The sequence below is a fragment of the Ipomoea nil genome, unplaced genomic scaffold, assembly GCF_001879475.1.
Source record: "Ipomoea nil cultivar Tokyo-kokei standard unplaced genomic scaffold, Asagao_1.1 scaffold3069, whole genome shotgun sequence".
NCBI lineage: Eukaryota > Viridiplantae > Streptophyta > Magnoliopsida > Solanales > Convolvulaceae > Ipomoea > Ipomoea nil.
This window is the reverse complement of record NW_017619497.1, coordinates 8056973-8074504: the sequence shown is the minus strand read 5'-3', so window position 1 is coordinate 8074504 and position 17532 is coordinate 8056973. Positions and strand designations below refer to the sequence as shown.

General features: G+C 35.3%; 3 protein-coding genes across 4 annotated transcripts; 2 read left to right on the top strand and 1 right to left on the bottom strand.

Annotated features, from left to right (window-relative positions):
• Positions 1 to 296: 296 nt before the first annotated feature.
• On the bottom strand, positions 297 to 5743 carry LOC109165205 (HORMA domain-containing protein 1). The gene is made up of 22 exons (XM_019313874.1): positions 5688 to 5743; positions 5521 to 5577; positions 4782 to 4878; positions 4606 to 4674; positions 4418 to 4510; positions 3995 to 4118; positions 3818 to 3887; positions 3657 to 3698; positions 3080 to 3208; positions 2884 to 2994; positions 2733 to 2775; positions 2587 to 2628; positions 2361 to 2485; positions 2235 to 2247; positions 2067 to 2143; positions 1832 to 1939; positions 1487 to 1637; positions 1335 to 1411; positions 1229 to 1250; positions 963 to 1129; positions 742 to 879; positions 297 to 624 (listed from the first exon to the last, which is right to left on the bottom strand). The coding sequence occupies exons 1-22, from the start codon at positions 5688 to 5690 to the stop codon at positions 571 to 573; spliced, it is 1812 nt and encodes a 603-aa protein (XP_019169419.1). The 5' UTR covers positions 5691 to 5743; the 3' UTR covers positions 297 to 570.
• A 1580-nt stretch (positions 5744 to 7323) lies between these two features.
• LOC109165208 lies at positions 7324 to 9836 on the top strand. 2 transcript variants are annotated; one of them, XM_019313879.1, is made up of 4 exons: positions 7324 to 7492; positions 7590 to 7747; positions 9062 to 9208; positions 9527 to 9836. In XM_019313879.1, exons 1-3 carry the CDS (start codon positions 7412 to 7414, stop codon positions 9159 to 9161), a joined length of 339 nt encoding a protein of 112 aa, XP_019169424.1. In that variant the 5' UTR covers positions 7324 to 7411; the 3' UTR covers positions 9162 to 9208; positions 9527 to 9836. The 2 variants fall into 2 exon arrangements, with proteins under 2 accessions (XP_019169424.1, XP_019169423.1); XM_019313878.1 differs by having other exon boundaries at positions 9514 to 9836.
• Positions 9837 to 13475: 3639 nt separating this feature from the next.
• LOC109164558 (derlin-2.2-like) lies at positions 13476 to 16378 on the top strand. The gene is made up of 6 exons (XM_019313059.1): positions 13476 to 13778; positions 14029 to 14128; positions 14665 to 14879; positions 14975 to 15058; positions 15498 to 15551; positions 15907 to 16378. Exons 1-6 carry the CDS (start codon positions 13680 to 13682, stop codon positions 16087 to 16089), a joined length of 735 nt encoding a protein of 244 aa, XP_019168604.1. The 5' UTR covers positions 13476 to 13679; the 3' UTR covers positions 16090 to 16378.
• The last annotated feature ends 1154 nt before the right edge of the window (positions 16379 to 17532 follow it).

The following is a 17532-nucleotide window of genomic DNA, read 5'->3' as shown; positions in this document are numbered from 1 at the left end:
CAGTTACATTATGGAGTTTATTTCCCTTTTAAATCTTTGAATCTTCAACTATAGTGTATCATATTTTACTTTGTCTTTTAACTTTCAAAAATATTTCACTTATAATCCTGAATACTTAAATATTCAAGGTCCAAAATCAAAAGTGAAATGACACTATAAATGCATTTACATGTAATGTATTGATGTGGATATTGTACCTTTCTATACTGTTTATGATGAATGTGTTTCAAAGCCGACTATGGAGGGATTGGAGGCAATAGGGTGCAGGCGTGCAGCACCCCAACCAATACTCTAAATTAATGTGGGATCATATTTTGAAATACAATAGTGAAAGGCTTAAGGCATTCAAGCCCCAAAAGCTGGGGATTTACATAACGTGCATAGATTTAGCAACCAATCTCCGAAGAGAAATCTAAACATGCTTTTCAGTTGATTGTATTAACATTTAACATGAAACTTCTACGATGGTAAGTGGTAACAGATAGCCTATTATGCAGGACCTGAACAAATGGGAAAGAAACTCGAGGATAACTGAGAAATGACCGTGAAGCCACTAGAATCCAAGATTCTTCAAGCGGCTTGAGATTTCGGGCGCTTCATATACTGAAGGATGGGCTCTTTGACCTGTAAATACAGAGCATGTGGAGTAGAATGATCAGTAAACTTAATGACTTCTAGTCTTTCAAGTTTCAGGCAGTAAATAGTACGGAGTATAATCCTTTGTGAAAAGTAGAAGCATACCGTGCTTGCTTTCCTGGAACGTTTGTTCTGGCTGGACCTGCTGGAGATAATATTGTCAAACTCATCACAGTTGGTGGGATCTTTGATAACACTTTCATTCTCATTTCCAGGCACAACGCTCTCTCTAGAAGCTACTGGCTGCAAGATCACAACGACAATTTTGCTATAAAATTATCAACTAAAGAAGTTCATGGATAATTAGAGGCAGTCTCTAGACAAACCTCAACCCTGCTTGTGGGAGTGCCACCGTAATCCTTTCTCTTAGAGGTAGTTTGGTCACTCCTAATAGAGCCATTCTGATATGCATCAGATTTTCCCTTTGTTCTCGTGATATCTGATCCAATTGAGTGGAGACCACCACATGTGGACAAGTCTCTGTGGTTGTTATCTGATGTCCATAATGCACAATGAATGTTTTGTGTTACTTTTGATTGCAAGCAAAGGGATGACAAGATTGAATGCCTAAAACTCAACATTTAATTGTTACCTGATTCATGGATGTCCATATCCTGAAAATAAATAGCAATTAAAGGATCAATCATAGAAGTGACAACTATCAGAAACATGGAGAATCAATGAGTTAGAGCTATTACCATAACATCTTTCTGTAAGGCTTTCTTAACTTCAATAAGCTTCCGCTCAGTCAGATCAGAGTGGATCACACGCTTCCCTGAAGAAAACAAAAAACCAAAATGAAGAATGCAAACAATACCGTACCCTCCACAAAATACTTCACTCTGCATACCTAGTCTGCGATTGCTCTTAGCTTCAACAAAGCCATCTTGGGTCATCTTATCAATTAGTTTGCGAACTGTTACTTGACCAACTTCTCCTTCAAGTTTACTCTGAAGCTTTGCAACAGTTATATAGTTCATGGGAAGTGCATGATATAAAGCCTGAAATGAAAATGCCATAGTTACAGAAACACTCCTAAGGAATTTCCAGTGAAAAAAAGCATTTAATGTTGAACAGATTAATATAACTTCACAGCAGCCTTTCCTAGCTTGTAAAATTTCTGATAGATGTAGAATTGGTTCAAGAAGAAAATATGCAAGACAGCTGCCAGCTCAGATTCCAAGGAAAAGATCACCTTCATATACATATAATCTGCACTTGTGCCATTTTGAGTTTTGTGGCCATTGGCCCCTACTTGACAATCCATTTCTTCTTTCACGGCATCAAACTCATAATTGAATTTCTGCAATTCAGAATTTGTTCCAAATAAGACATCTTCTGATCATAAAGGAATGCTCAGACAGTTGGACTCTGGAAAGAATCAGAAGATGCAGGAAATTATGAGTCAACAAAGGAAAAAAGTGAAAAACCTTTTGCTTATTAATGTTATAACTATCACTGCCAGTCTTTGACACAGCACCGTCCTTGACAAGTTTTTCCATAATTTCTGAAACCAATATAAACAAAATCAAAATCTTAGAACTTAGATTTACAAAGAAGGTTCATTCTCCAGCTTAAGCAGTCCGTCCTCCAGTTACCTTCTATCAGGGCCTGAAAATCATTGGAAAAAGTAACCAAAAGTGAGCAGATTGCACTAAAGACACTGTAAATCATCAAATGAAACAAACATGTAAGACTAACACTATACATAAAAGAGTGTGTACCACTGAAATGTCAGGAAAATTGGAGAGGACATCAGTTAGTTCAATTTTGTCAAGGTGGTAAGCACTAATCCAGTCCTTGACCCGCCCAAGTTGTTCCTCATCTTCAGCCGGGTCCTGCGTATTATCTGAACAGCAAAAACAACACATCAAGCTTTTGTTCTTTTCTCTTCAAAATGGGAATAGTTTTAAGATCCATTACATGGTTTTCATTCTAGGAAAAGAGTACCTTCATCAAGTATAGGAGCATTCTGCTGCTTCTCTTCTTTCTCTGTTGAGAAAATAATTGTTAATTGGAGTGAAGCAAGTCAGAAACTTTGAGAATTAACAAGTAAACTGGAGAGCCAAGTGCAGGCATCAGGGGTGTATATCTACCTATTGGGGCGACTATGTATTGATCATCATCAGAGTGACTCAACTGAAATAGATTATCATGTCACAATATTTTAGCACACATGAACAATTAAATGCACACAATATATCAAGTTTCAAACATCTACCATAACTAAGGAGGAAAGGATTCAACCTCACTATCAAAGTCACTGTCATCTCTCTGGGCAGAGTCAGCTGCTAAGCTTGCATTCTCACTTTGATTGTCATCATTGTCATCTTCACAGGGATCAAGAACACTCTTGACCTGTCCAAGTAATCATCATAACAAAAAATGATTTAACATCAAATACTAATCCAATCATCGCCTTGATGCAACCTTCATCCCTTACCTTGAGAGCTAATACAAAATGTTTGCTGTTTACATTGCCAACCTCCATCTTCAGAGGACTTTTAGCCCAGGGATTAAGAGCTTCCTCTTCTTTGCAGCCTCTGAAGAAAGGAGGCTCATAGTCAGCAGGCTGCAAAAGCAGCAAACCATGTTGTCAATATTCCCATTTAGTGAAGTGTTGGATGTAAGGTGCAAACTAAACTGTGTTTTTGGTCTGCCACATTAAACATAAGTTTCTGAATGCACAAGCACAAAGAATGTGTTCACTCACAAAGCTATGAATTCTGGTTTGCAGGACTATGAGGACTATCCATCTATCCCTAAAGCATTTTCCATTTATCCACATTATATTAAGAAACTATGGTCCATAAAAAAAGAATTTCATGTATTTCAGAAAGCACACTTCCTGCATCCCTGAAGAGAAGATGCAGCAAAAGTAACTTTATGTGAAGGGATTAGGGAATGAGGGCATTTGTGCAAGTTGCATTACAATGTATGCCTAAACCTTTTCATAATTGAAATTTTCAATATAAAGGCATAACTAGCTAGGATGATACCAAAGTCAGTATAATACATACCGTTATATCATCATAATAAAGGAGCTTCATCAATATAGTTCGCTGGGACACAAAAGAAGAAAAAAGGGAAATTTACCTCAATTTTAGGGTCAAGAGGGAAAAATATTACCAATCAATAGAATATCAGTTATGTTATCACTGAGGGACTCTGATCATCTTACCTCTTCTGGCATTTTATCCAGAGTTCTCATCAGTTGAATCAGGGTACGAACCATTTTACAAGCAGAATTCCTAGGAAATTAAGACAAGTCAGATACAATTGATGGTTTTTAGAATGCAAAAAACTGAAATGAAATGAATCTCAACAGATAAACAAGAACTTAGATAAATGTAACTACCTCATCTGATTGGGAGTTATCTCAGTGTCTGAATTACATTTGAATGTTCCTCGCTTCTTGGTTCCAGTACGATTCACATTCATCATAACTTCTTGGCTATCAGAATTTGAATAGCTGAATGAGACTGCAGCCAAAATGCTAAATTAGATCATGGTTAAAGCAATAAAGTGTTTAGAAAAAAATAATAATAATAACTAAGCATCATATTATTGTAATGTTCTAGGATCTGTTTTTTCAAAAATTAATCAATCAGTCATGGAGTTTACATTATGTTAAAGAAATGCCAGAGTATACTAGTAAACCTTTCTTGTCATAAATCCAAACCAAACCATTTCATATCTAAAATCATTGGTTAGTTTAATCCAAATTTCAAAATCTTGTTTCAACTCTTTTAGAGAAAACCAACATATCTTGAAATCTTACAAGCATATTCCTCAATCATGGGCCCATCTATTGCTTCACACACACAGAATAAGAGTGTTTTCAGGTATTTCTTCTGCAATGCATCATATACTCCTACAAACATAAACAAACACTAATGAATAAAATAAAGAAGATAAACCCATAGATGAGAGTTTTGCAAATAAACAGGAAAAAGAAAATCAGCGTGCCTTTCTCCATCCAATCAATCAGTCTACGTGATTCAGCATCCATTGGCATTAGCTTCTTAATCTTCATTTCTATTTGAACAATAAGATGCAAAAAAAAAAAAAAAACAAAAAAAAAGGATTTACAAACTGAATAATTTCTAATAATTTAACAGAATTAGTATTCAACTACAGCTTACCCAAGGCTGGAACAGACTTATCACTGAAATATTTCTCAGGAAAAAGGCCACGGATGTAGCTGATATTGAATATTGCAATCCGCAGCAGATTCCTTGTCTGTTTTATCAAACAATTGCAGAAAACATAAACTCAGATAGTAACTTATAATCCTCATGGAAATTTAAATTTACAGGCATACATCAGAGACAAACATAAATGACCATGTTAAGCTCACTCCTCAGGAAGCGATCATCAGTATATTATCAAGTAAAGTCAGATTTGACCCTCAACACTCATATCTGTCATCCATGCTTTTCCACATCAACATAAACTTCTCTTTTTAGAATACATAGTATATTCAGCTTTTTTCCTGATTTTCACTTTAATGATAAAGTTCTTCAGACTACTCAGTTCTGTTAGCTCCATAGCTTCGTGATTACACCAGCATCGGAAAAAATATGAAGCATAAAATGATCGGCGAATTGTAGGTTAACAACTCATTCCAAATATTTGGAGCCTATTCACAAAAAATCAACGGAATCTGAATTCCGACCTTACTTCGCAGAAAAATTTATCGATAAGTCTTCTAGCAACACTTAATCAAAATAATCAAAGTTAACATGCGTATCTATATTCGAGCAAGTGCATATACAAACGGAAAGTAAGTACACGTATCCACCAACAGAGATCCAAAAGCTATTAGAGCGGAAAAAGGAGACAAACTTAAACGGTTATAGAAAATCAGAAAGGAAATTTTACGAGAAGAAGCGAGTCCTGCTCAGTGATCTCCGCCTCCTTCACTTTCTGCGAGACCACCTGAACGATTTCAGAGAATCAAAATCAGAAGTCAGATAAACGAGAAACGAGCGACTGAAAAATAAAGGTGAAATTAAACGAAATTCATAGAAGAGTTTCGAATTCCTCACCATTTTCAGTGAGTTGTCTGAAGAGAGAACAGAACGATAGAAATGTTTAGAGAGAGAGTGAGCAGAGAAGAGTGAAAATTTGAACGGGAAAGTTTGAAATAAACTGTCAGCGAAACTAAGCTGGCGGGAGATATAACAGTAATGGACCTGCTGTAATGGGCCTATATGAAAATGGGCCTAATTGCCAATAACTTATTGGATCGGAAGGCAAATTATGATGTGTCCTGGGTCCACCTTGCAAGGTGGACACGAGTTCGCAAAACAACGCCGTCTGAATTTAAAAAAAAAATAAAATAAAAAAATAAAATAAAATCTTACAGTTAACTTGCCGTTTGTCTTCAGAATTCGTTCTTCTATATTTACAATTGAGTTAATTACCAAAATGGTCCATTAACTATAGCGAAATTACCAATTTGATCCTTGACTATTTTTTTAACCAATTGAGTCCCTCAACTTTAAAAATCTTAACAAATTTGGTCCTTCGTTTGTTTGACCGTTAGTCAACCGTTAACTTGGGACCAAATTGATAATTTCGCTATAGTCAATGGACCATTTTGGTAATTAACTTTATGGGTGGGCAATTGAGTTTTGTTTTTTCGAACTGAACCGTACCAAACCGACGCGAACTAGTTTGGTTCGGTAATATACCGAACTACCGAACAGTATTGGGTTCTTGTATACCGAACGGTTCGATAAAAAAACTGATTCGAATTGTTTGGTAAAAAATTGAACTGAAACGAATATCGTTTGATTTTTTTTAAAAAAAAATATAATAATAATAATAAATAAGTAAAAAAGTAAAACCAAGTCCCTTGCTGCTTGCTCTGCCGTTCAGCTCATATTCTCACGGGTATCTCTCGTAAATGTTTTATTTGATTTCTTTATGGTTTGTTATCAAAAGTTCTATATTATGTGTTATGGTGTTTACATAGTCCATATGCAAAGTCTAATATATAACAAAGTAGCAATCCAAAGTTCAAACGGTATTTGGTTCGGCTCAATTTTTACCGAACAATTCAGTTCGGTTCGAGTTTTTACCGAACCGTTCAGTACACAAGAATATATTACCGTTCGGTTATTCGGTATATTATCGAATCTAACTCATTTGGTACGGTTCGATTCGAGAAAACTGAGCCGAATTGCCCATTCTTAAAGTTAATTACCAAAATGGTCTCTTGACTATAGCGAATTACCAATTTGGTCCCAAGTTAACAGTTGACTAGCGGTAAATCAAACGGAGGACCAAATTGGTTAAGATTTTTAAAGTTGAGGGACTTAATTGGTCAAAAAATAGTCAATGCCCAAACTGGTAATTTCGCTATAGTCAATGAACCATTTCGATAATTAACTCTTTACAGTTTTTTATCTCTATATTTACAATTTTAAAACTGAATATTCACAATTTTAGATCTCAATATACAAAATTACAGAACTCAATATTCACCATTTTTGAACTCTATATTCACAATTAAAATCATTGGTCGAGAAACAGTGCCACTAACAACACCATTATTTTTAAAATAATAAATTGCATTGTTTTGAATCTAAGTCCATATTGCAAGGTGCACCAGGGTCCACGGCATAACAATTGGGATCGGACCGAAATGCTAAGAAGTAAGAATTAGAGGCATTTTGTTGGAGATCTCCTTCTCTCGCTTTCAGCTTTTCTTCTTCACGCCTCGATCAGAGATCTAAAGCTCTCCGAGTTTCAGACAACGGATTCAATGGAAGCGAAACAAGCTGAAAGAGAAGAAGTATCAGCGGCACAAGCTGTGTTTGTTGGAGCTCTAGCTCCCGGCGTCAATGTCCGTTTAATTTATGATGTTTTATCCTTTTTGCCCCGGATTTTTCTATCATTGTAATTTTGCTGAAAGTTGATAACCTTTTCTGCTGTTGTCTCAGGCTCCGACTTGGAACACGTTGAAGATTGCATTCTTGTTGCTGGCTGTGTGTCTTGCTACTATGCTCGGCTTGGCTTTCTCCTCAAGTGACTATATGTTGACTCTCCATGTGACTTTCCTTGTTTTCATAACTGGGGGCCTTTTCCTGCTTCTTACCAGGTGAATTCACAATTTCACATATTGAATTTTTACCCTTCATTACTTGATTGTTTTCATCACGCCATGATATTTCAAGATTTAAAAAAAAAAAAAATTGTTGGTGTTCTTTTACTTGTTATCATCAAGCTTATAATTGCTTCTTTGCATTCTAAAAGTTATTGTAAAGCAGAAATAATGGAATCAGTAAGCTGGCCTTCATTGTTAAGGAGCAGACACCCCTGTTTTCAACTTTCAAGTGACTTAATGAACAGGATGTTGATCTTAAAATTTGTCATAGGAACAAATGAATAATGGAGTTTTTTATGACTCTGTGTGGGGTTTTTTTTTTTTTTTTTTTTTTTTTTTTGGGGGGGGGGGGGGGGGGGGGGGTTGACAAGGGAAACCGCAGGCTTTGCATTTGGAAAATCCCACCTACCCTAGCTACAAAGGATCACAAAGGAGGTTAATCAGCCTAGGTTGTCCGATTTAAACCAAGAAGAGATAGGAACAAATGGATAATGGAGTTTATGATGACTCTGTGTGTGTGTGTGTTTTTTTTTTGGGTGACAAGGGAAAGTGCAATGAGTGCACTTGGTAAACCCCACCTTGTGACCCTAGCTGACAATGGACCACAAGGAGGTAAGACTGCCTCAAACCAAGAAGGGATTGGTCGCTCTGGCGGGGAGTCAAACTTGTAACTTTGTTATTACTAAGTCAACAGCGTGAGTGCATGACCAACTTGGTTGGGTTGCCCCTCTGTGCATGTATTTTTCATATCTTTCATTGATGTGCAGACCGTTGAGTTCTTATAATCTTTAAATCAACCTGGACAGCACAGAATGCTCTATTTTTGTCTATTAAGGGTTGGGAATTCTTTGGGATATGATATCATCTTTTGGTCTTCCTTCTTAGGCGTTTTTGCTCCAGACACTTGATTAACTGTTTTACAGTTTAGACTTTAGAGTATATGTAACTTTTGATTCATTGCTAGTTCCTTCTTCTGTTAGTTGCTGTATACAACTTTGTCACTCTGACTGCAGTTTTCTAGTCAAACACCTTATTCTGCTTTGATTAGGCGTTTGAGCATTTCAGCACTTGTTTTCATTAACTGACAAATTTTTTGCTAGTTTCCTTGATTGACAAGAGAAAGGATGTATCTTCTCACTTTGTTTTAAATTGCTGTTCTGGTGAAACATAATAACTTCTCATTCTTATCTAAATTTGCCAGTCACATTAGTGTTTGAGTTATAAGGCGAGCCTGGCCACTTGAATTCTAGTGAATAGTGATTGTTGTTTTTGAAGGGCTATTCATCATTATATGTTTCTGTTTAACAGGTTTCTTGCTGAGACTGGGTTGGTTTCCGTTGAACATCAAATGCAGGAAATAGGCTTAGCACCCAAAGACGATGAAGATAAGTGCAAGAAGAGCAGTTGAAGCTCCTCCATCAACACACGGTTTTACATGTGAAGTGATACATGCTGGTACATAATTATTTAGGAAGTCTTATTTTATTACCATTACATTACATAATTTAGATATTAAGAAACTTCTAAATAGTTATTTAGAAACTACTAACAGTTATTTATAAATTACTAAATAGTTATTTAACTTATTACTTTTAGTCGATCTTTGGAGAGTGTTATTTAGAATAACGGAAAGCAGAAATTTGATCCCAAAAAAGGTTTACGGGAGTTTTGGGTCTCAAGCAAATCCAGTGTTTTCTTCTTTTCATTTTTCAACTATTAATCTTTGTTCATTTTCCCTTATGTTTCCTTGCCTGTGATAGGAGCATATAACAGAAGAAACTACAGTCAAGTTTACAATTTACACGAAAGCAAACAGATTATTGGCAATGAAAACGAAGGAACCATCATTGCCCATTATCTACGGCTCTGAGAAAGCTTCATTTTCCCTTTGGTTCCTTCTCCTTCGAACGGCCCTTTTTCCGCTTGATGAAGCAGAAACAAGAACAGCATGGGAGCTGCAGCATGAACATGTCTTCTCCTTTGATGATTGTGGTTGTTTACAAATCCCCAGTATTTATACAGGGCACCTGCCCTGGGTTTTGTGTTTCTTTGAGTATTTTATTGTCATGTGATTTTATTCCAATTAGCCATATGCTAACCTGTCAATGCATGCTAGTTAGCACTTGGCAGAAGAGGTTAGTTTTGGTTTCCTTCTCGGTTATCTGTCTTTTACTGGTGCACAATTAGCATTAGGAAAATTCTACTCGTACTCTCAAATTATACGTTTAATTTTTACTCTTCACAAAATTTTGATGTTAGACATTTTTATTGGGACTCACGAGATGAAGATAACTAATCATCAATTGTCACGTCAGAGAGTAAAAATAGGGAGGACATGTAAAACTGTTAGCATTATTTGTCAAAGGAATAAGGTTCAAATTGGAAAGTAACTTGAAAATGCAATTAAGTCACTAAACAAAAAAAAAATGTATAATTAGACCATTGAACACTCCAAAAACGTACAATTTTTCTTCATTCTCTCTCTAAAAAGATCCCATTAGAAAAAACAAAAAACAAAAAAAATAGATAAAACAAAACAAAAACAAATTCCTGCATAATTATTTTTTTCTCTTTCGTACTCTCTCTCCCCTCTCTCCCTTCCATCTTGACAAAAAAAATCACTAAAAACCTACAAATGGGATTGCTCTTACCTCTTTTGTCCATATATGGAGATGGAGGTAGTCATGATTGCCCATTCATATTTGGAATGGTGGAGTTGATGGGAAGAGGAAGAGGTAACTCCCCCCAAAGTTTAGATTTTTGTAATGATAATTAAAATAAAATTTAGAGTTAGTTTGACAGTAAAATGGTACTTAACATTTAGGTAATAAGCTAATAGCAGACATTTCAAAAGTAGCCAGAGTATATAACTATATATCAACTTAACAGTTTGGTTTATACTGTCAACTAATATTAATTGTATAGATATTTGATTAAGATTACAAAAATAAAAAATAAAAATAAATTACTATCACCTATACATAATTATGATATATTGACTTGACAAAATTTACTTAGGACCATTTTGAATATTAGTTCATTTGTGTGTTAAGTGTATACATGTTTTGCATTGGATGATGAAATTGCACGAAAAGTAAAAATTAGACGGTCTATTTTATAATTTTTTCTAAAATATATAAATGCAGTACGGCCTATAAATTCACATTTGTATAATGGTTTATAAATCACACATAACATGATGTTTGGTTGCAGGAGGGCGATAAACTGTAATTCCATGGAAAATGAATAAAGTGATAATAAAGTAAAAATTTAATTACATTATTTGGTAGACAAAAATAAATTATTGAGAATTTCAATTATAGTATTTAGTATATATGAAAATTGAAAGAAAATAAGTAGTATAAAGACCAAATATCTGTATAATTGCAATTCGTCGAGAAATATTTAGAATTATTAGGGATAGCAATTTGAATTTGATCCTCACATTTCAAAATTTATTCCCATGTATTATGAAATTGCAATTCCTAGGGGCGATTTATAATTCTTCAAATTTGAGAAATTGTAATTCTATATAATTGCAATTCCTCACAAATAGACTCTAAAGTCTATACTTTACCACCTATATTGAAATTATTAGAGTATGAAATGAATTGCAATTCATTTATACCAAATATACCATGAGAGCTATAGGTGATATTCTCCCTACTACCACCAATTTGCTTATAAAGAGGGTGGATATTAGTCCAATTTGTGCCATGTGTGGAGTTATGGATGAGAACACAATGTATGCCTTAGTGTTGTGTGACTATGCTAGGTCCATTTGGGATCAATCTAACCTTCCACTCCCCCATTTTGTAACGAATATTTTTCAGGGATGGTTTGGAGTAATCCTAAATGTTCTAGATGCTAATGGGATATTATTTGCAGCTGGAATATTATACAATATTTGGAGAGGCCGGAACGATGCCGTTTGGAATGCATGTCTACCAAGGCCGAAGAAGATTATCACGACTGCCATGGCCTCCGTGCATGCGTGGCAGCAGGTGTACTCGGTTGCCTCCTCACAGTCGGCCGGTCTCACATCTGCCGACCTGCTGCCATTGCCGGCAGCACACCAAGCCGCCCTTATTGCCGAGATACAACCAGCGCTGCCACCTTCTCCCATTGCCGCGGCTGGAACGGAAGCAGTGCCGCGAATGCGGTGTTTCGTCGACGCCGGGTTTCGGCCTCTCTTGAAAACCGCCACAGTTGGAGCAGTGTTATTCGATGCGTATGGTGGATACGTCTCAACCTATGCCGCACCCTTACAAGATTGTCTCTCACTGCTTATGGCCGAGGCGCTTGCGTGCAAAGAAGTTTTATCATGGCTCAGGACACGTGGCGAACTGTCAGTTGAGTTATTCACAGATTGCCAGACACTTTAGGCATATTTGGCTACTTCGGCAATCCAACCTAGATCCTATCTTGGTTATGTCCTTGATGACTGTAGGACTACTATGGCTATGTTTACGTTTTGCTCAGTTATTTTTGTTCCTAAATCGCAAAATTATTTAGCGCATATGTTAGCAGCTGAGGCATTTAATCACGATATAACTATGTACTGGGATGATATCCTACCTGACTCAATTTTGAGTTATTTATAAATATAACCACATTGGTTTTTCAAAAAATATACCATGAGATGTAAATTGTACTAAGACTCAACAGGATAGACATTCAAACTAATGACCTTATGGTTAGAAGTGTTGATCTATTGTTATCGTTGTCCCATATTGTGATTATTTTTAGGAAAAAGTCAAATTGACCCCCTAAATAAGGTGTGGATAGTGCAATTAGGTCCCCTAAGTTAAAAAAAAAAAGTTCCATCTAAGTCCTCTAAACCGATAAAATTGTTCAATTAAGTCCAATTTGACTTGTTTATCAGGTTAAATCGATGTGATGTTGACATGTGTCACTTTAATTTTATTTATAAAACAAAATATTTTTTATTTATTAAAAATTTAAAATAATTATTTATTATAAATAAATAAATAAACTAAACAATTAAAAATTATTTATATAAAAAAAAAAAAAAAAAAAAAAAAACAGCCACCGGCTGTCCACGCCGGACAACCGTGACTGTCTTCTTCACTGACAGCCGTGGCCGACGAAGGAAGACGGTCATGGCCGTCGTCCATCTAAATCTGGAACGAGGGCGACGACCATGGCCGAAACCCTCGTTCCAAATCTAGAAGACGGCCGTCTTCTTTAGACGGCCGTGGTTGTCCGTAAAGAAGACTGCCACCGGCTGTCCGGCACGGACAGCCGGTGGTTGTTCTCTTATTTATTTTTTAATTGTTTAGTTTATTTATTTATTTATAATAAATAATTATATTTAATAAATAAAAAAATATTTTGTTTAAAAAAAAATAAAATAAAATGACACATGTCAACACCATATCGATTTAATCTGATAAATAAGTTAAATTAGATTTAATTGAACAATTTTACCAATTTAGAAGACTTAAATGGAACTTTTTTCACTTTGAAGACCCAATTGCATTATCCACTCGACTTAGGATACCAATTTGTCACTTTTTCGTTATTTTTAATCTACAGCACTCTCGTTCTACGCCATCCTACGTCAAACTATAGTTTTCAGGCAATTTAATTGGTCCACGTACGTCACAACACCATTTGATTGGTCCGTCTATGCCACGCTCTTTTTTAATTTTTTCAACACAAATAATCCGCATATATCTTTAAATTTTGTCGGAGAAACCAAAAATATATATACACAGATGCAGAGCGCATAAAATCAATTTGTAAATGCACGTATCTTTGTTGATTGATTCAGTTAGAGGTCGTTGGTAATCACGCTTGTATTCGCCGGCCGGATTCCGGAAATTTGGTTCCTCTATTTCGTTATCCGAAAGTTTCCGGGGGGGTTTAATATTGGCGAGAAATCGGAAAACTTTCCGGGAAAATGGCGCAAGCAGTAGAGGAATGGTACAAGCAGATGCCAGTCATTACTCGCTCCTACCTCACCGCCGCCGTAGTCACCACCATCGGTTGTTCCTTGGAGGTAAAGCTTCCACCTCTCTATAACGATATCCGTATATGTATTCGTTAAGGCGTGCAATTTGGGGATTCATTATATGATATTTCTATGAATTTGAGCTTCCGGGATTTGAAATGGGTATACTATCTTTCGTTCTTGTTTTTTCTTGGCTTCGATTTTGATTTTGTAGGGGTCGGGGTATGGTAATTATTTGGGATATCAATCGGTTATTATTGGTTTCGGGGGTTTTGAGTTTGGAATGATGTTGTTGCAGATAATATCTCCATATAACTTGTACCTGAACCCCAAGCTGGTGGTGAAGCATTATGAGTTCTGGCGCCTTATCACCAACTTTCTCTACTTCCGGAAAATGGGTAATGAGTTTATGAAACAGCTGTTTGTGCATTGCTGAGATTCGTATCCCTTTTTTCTTTACTTTGTTGTGCAGAAATGAATTGTTAGCATGTTTTAGTTTAGTGCTCTAAGTACTTGTCTTCCATCATATAAAAATAATTTGCAGATGATGACCCTTTGTTGTTGGGATCAAGCAAAACTATAGGCTTTTGAAACTATTGGTTTTTAGATAAAAATTGAATTCTAAATCTGATTCTTGGATCAAGATTATGTAGTCATGAACTAACAAAGGTTAGTGTCCCTGACTGAGTGGCTGGTAGTGTTTTACAGAGTATGAGTTTTCCCATAACTAAGCAAGCAGGGCTTTGTGGTTGATATCTAATCTTGGATTTAAGTTTTTAATTCATTTGTGATGTTCTTTTTTTTCATCTGAATCTACTACAGCATCTTATGTTGTGAGATGTGTAGTAACAAGAGTTAGTGCTTACAGGATTAGTAATTAGAAGAATTTACTTCTTCATCTAGTACTAACTTTGTTTGTCAACATGTTTTTCAGATTTGGACTTCCTGTTTCACATGTTTTTTCTTGCTCGATACTGCAAGCTCCTTGAGGAGAACTCTTTTAGGGGAAGGACAGCAGATTTCTTGTACATGCTTTTATTTGGAGCCACTGTTTTAACTGGGATTGTTCTTATTGGGGGAATGATACCCTATGTCTCTGAGTCATTTGCAAGGATTATCTTTCTTAGCAATTCACTAACATTCATGATGGTTAGTTTAATTCTATTGCAAAAAGTTGTTTCTCTACTTAGAATTTACAGTCTCCCTTATCATTTTCTGTCTGCGATTCGTTTATTTCTTTGCAGGTATATGTTTGGAGCAAGCAAAATCCTTTCATCCACATGAGTTTTTTGGGTCTCTTTACTTTCACCGCTGCTTATCTTCCATGGGTTGGTGACTCTTACTTATTTTATAAACTATTGAATCAATTATGCTATACATCTATACCCCATGTTAGATAGGGATCTTCCTATACATGATTTTTTGTTCATGTTCTTATAAAATAGAGGCTCAGTCTCCCTGGGTTTGTATGGTTCTGGGTTGCTTCGCATTAATTTTATGATTACTTCCTATCTGTTGGGAGGACTACTATAAAGATGAATGGTCCCTTGCAATATTAGTCATTCATGAATGCTTTAAAGTTTAAATGGCCGTCATTTGATATTGAAGAAAATTAGGAAGAAGTGTTTGTCTGCAGAAATGAATAATAAAAGTTGGTGGAGTTGTAAGGTTAATTCAAATTAAACTAGAACCACCTTGCTAATATATGTTATCAAGCTGTATTTATAAGCAGAAAATGAATTAATGGGAGTTTCCTGTGTGCTGCAGGTGCTTTTGGGCTTCTCTGTCCTTGTTGGCGCTAGTGCTTGGGTGGACCTTCTGGTATATAGTTCTACTAATTTAAAAACTGTTGGATTTATCCTACTTTATTGCAGTTTGAGCTTTGATGTTGTTTTAAAGTTATATGGATCATTCCCTCACAAGGTTGACTTAGTTGAAACACCATTGCTCAATGCATCTGCATAGTTTCTTTTCAATCAAAGATACAAAGAAAAATTAAAAAATCACAGACCTTCATTTAAGGTGTTCTTTATATATGCTCTGGTTTACTCTTAAGATCGACCTGACATGACACATTTTCATGCTGAAGTGGCAAATCATCAAATTTCCTATGTGTTAGATCCTGACCCCGACAATGTTTCATGCTTTACCCATTGCATGTCACGTTTGTGTACAGGGGATGATTGCTGGTCACGCTTACTATTTTCTCGAGGACGTTTATCCACAAATGACTGGTCGCCGACCCCTAAAGACTCCAGCATTTATCAGGTCATTCTTTGCTGAAGAACCTGTGGTAATGGCTCAGCCAGCTAATGTGCGCTTTGCTCCTCCTCCTATAGAAGAAGATCAACAGAATTGAACAGAAGATTGTTTTGAGAGTTGATATGTAGTTTTGTAAATTTGACCTGGATATTTTGGTAGAAAAGATACAGTTTTCTTCTTCTCATCAATGGTTAGGAGGTAGATACTATGTCTGTTTCATTCTTTTGTCATAGATCTTGGCTGATGCCTTTGCATTTCGCAAGTCTGGTTTGAGGAAGTATGGTGTATGTACTCAAACTGGATAATATGCTGATGTAGAACTTTATTGCGGATATTGCTTTGCAGATTGGTAAAATACCTTTTATGGTGTGTTTGGTTCGTTGTAATTGAATTCTTTTTTCAATGTTATTCAACATGCAAGAAAATTACTGAATCGATTCAGTGTTGCAAAAATCGCGCCTAGGCGCCGATTACGCCTAGGCGCTAGGCGGTCGGCCTCCTAGGCGCCCTAGGTGCTCTAGGCGGTCCCCAGGCGTCTAGAGAGTGTCTAGTGATTTTTTCAACATTGCATTCATTGGTTGGAGAGAATTGTAATTTTCTATTTTTATTGAATTGCAATTCATGACTCCACCCACATGAATTACAATTCAGCATAGCATAGAAATGAGAAAGATAAGAAAATCACTATTTTACCTTTAATTATTATTATTATTATTATTATTATTATTATTATTATTATTATTATCTTCCCTTTTTTCACCTTGAATTGGTCAAAGCAAAAAATCTTCCCATTTTCAATAATTCTATTTATTCTTACCAAATAATGTAATTTGAATTCTCATTTTATTTCCACTTTATTATTTTCGGACTGAATTATAATTTATTTCACTTCTAATTCCTTATTTCTAACCAAATTCCTTGTTAAATTTTGAGATTTTTTATATTAATGGAATAAAGAAAATTTCATACAAATATTTCAATAATACAGTAGTAGTTAATTAAAAACAATGTCTTATACTAATATAATTCAAACATTTATCTCACTTTAAACAAAATTATCTTCAATGCAATTTGTAATCGGATGATTTTATTTGGCATATTTCTAATGAAAAAAAAAAAGAAAAAAAGATGTATTATTATTACTATTATTATTTGCATTTTTTATTGAAATTTAAAAAAAAAATTATAGACAAACAACTTACAAATTCTATTCTTGTTGTGATAGTGACTAAGAATTTCTTTCATCACTCAAAAGAATGAAATTTGACCTTTTGTAAATACTAACGAAACAGATTTTATTAATTATTATATTCATTTTTTTTTAATATCATTGATAAAATTCAAACATTGTCCTGTGATTAATTATCACTTATCAAAGTATGCCCCGAAACAACAATGAAACATTAGTGAGGCCATCAAACAGTAATAAAATACGGAGTAATTAACAAATAATTTTTTTATATTTTTTATGTGAATAAAAAAATAATGATTGTAGAAATGTTTTTGGGATAATAGTGAAATTAACTAAAAACCATGATGC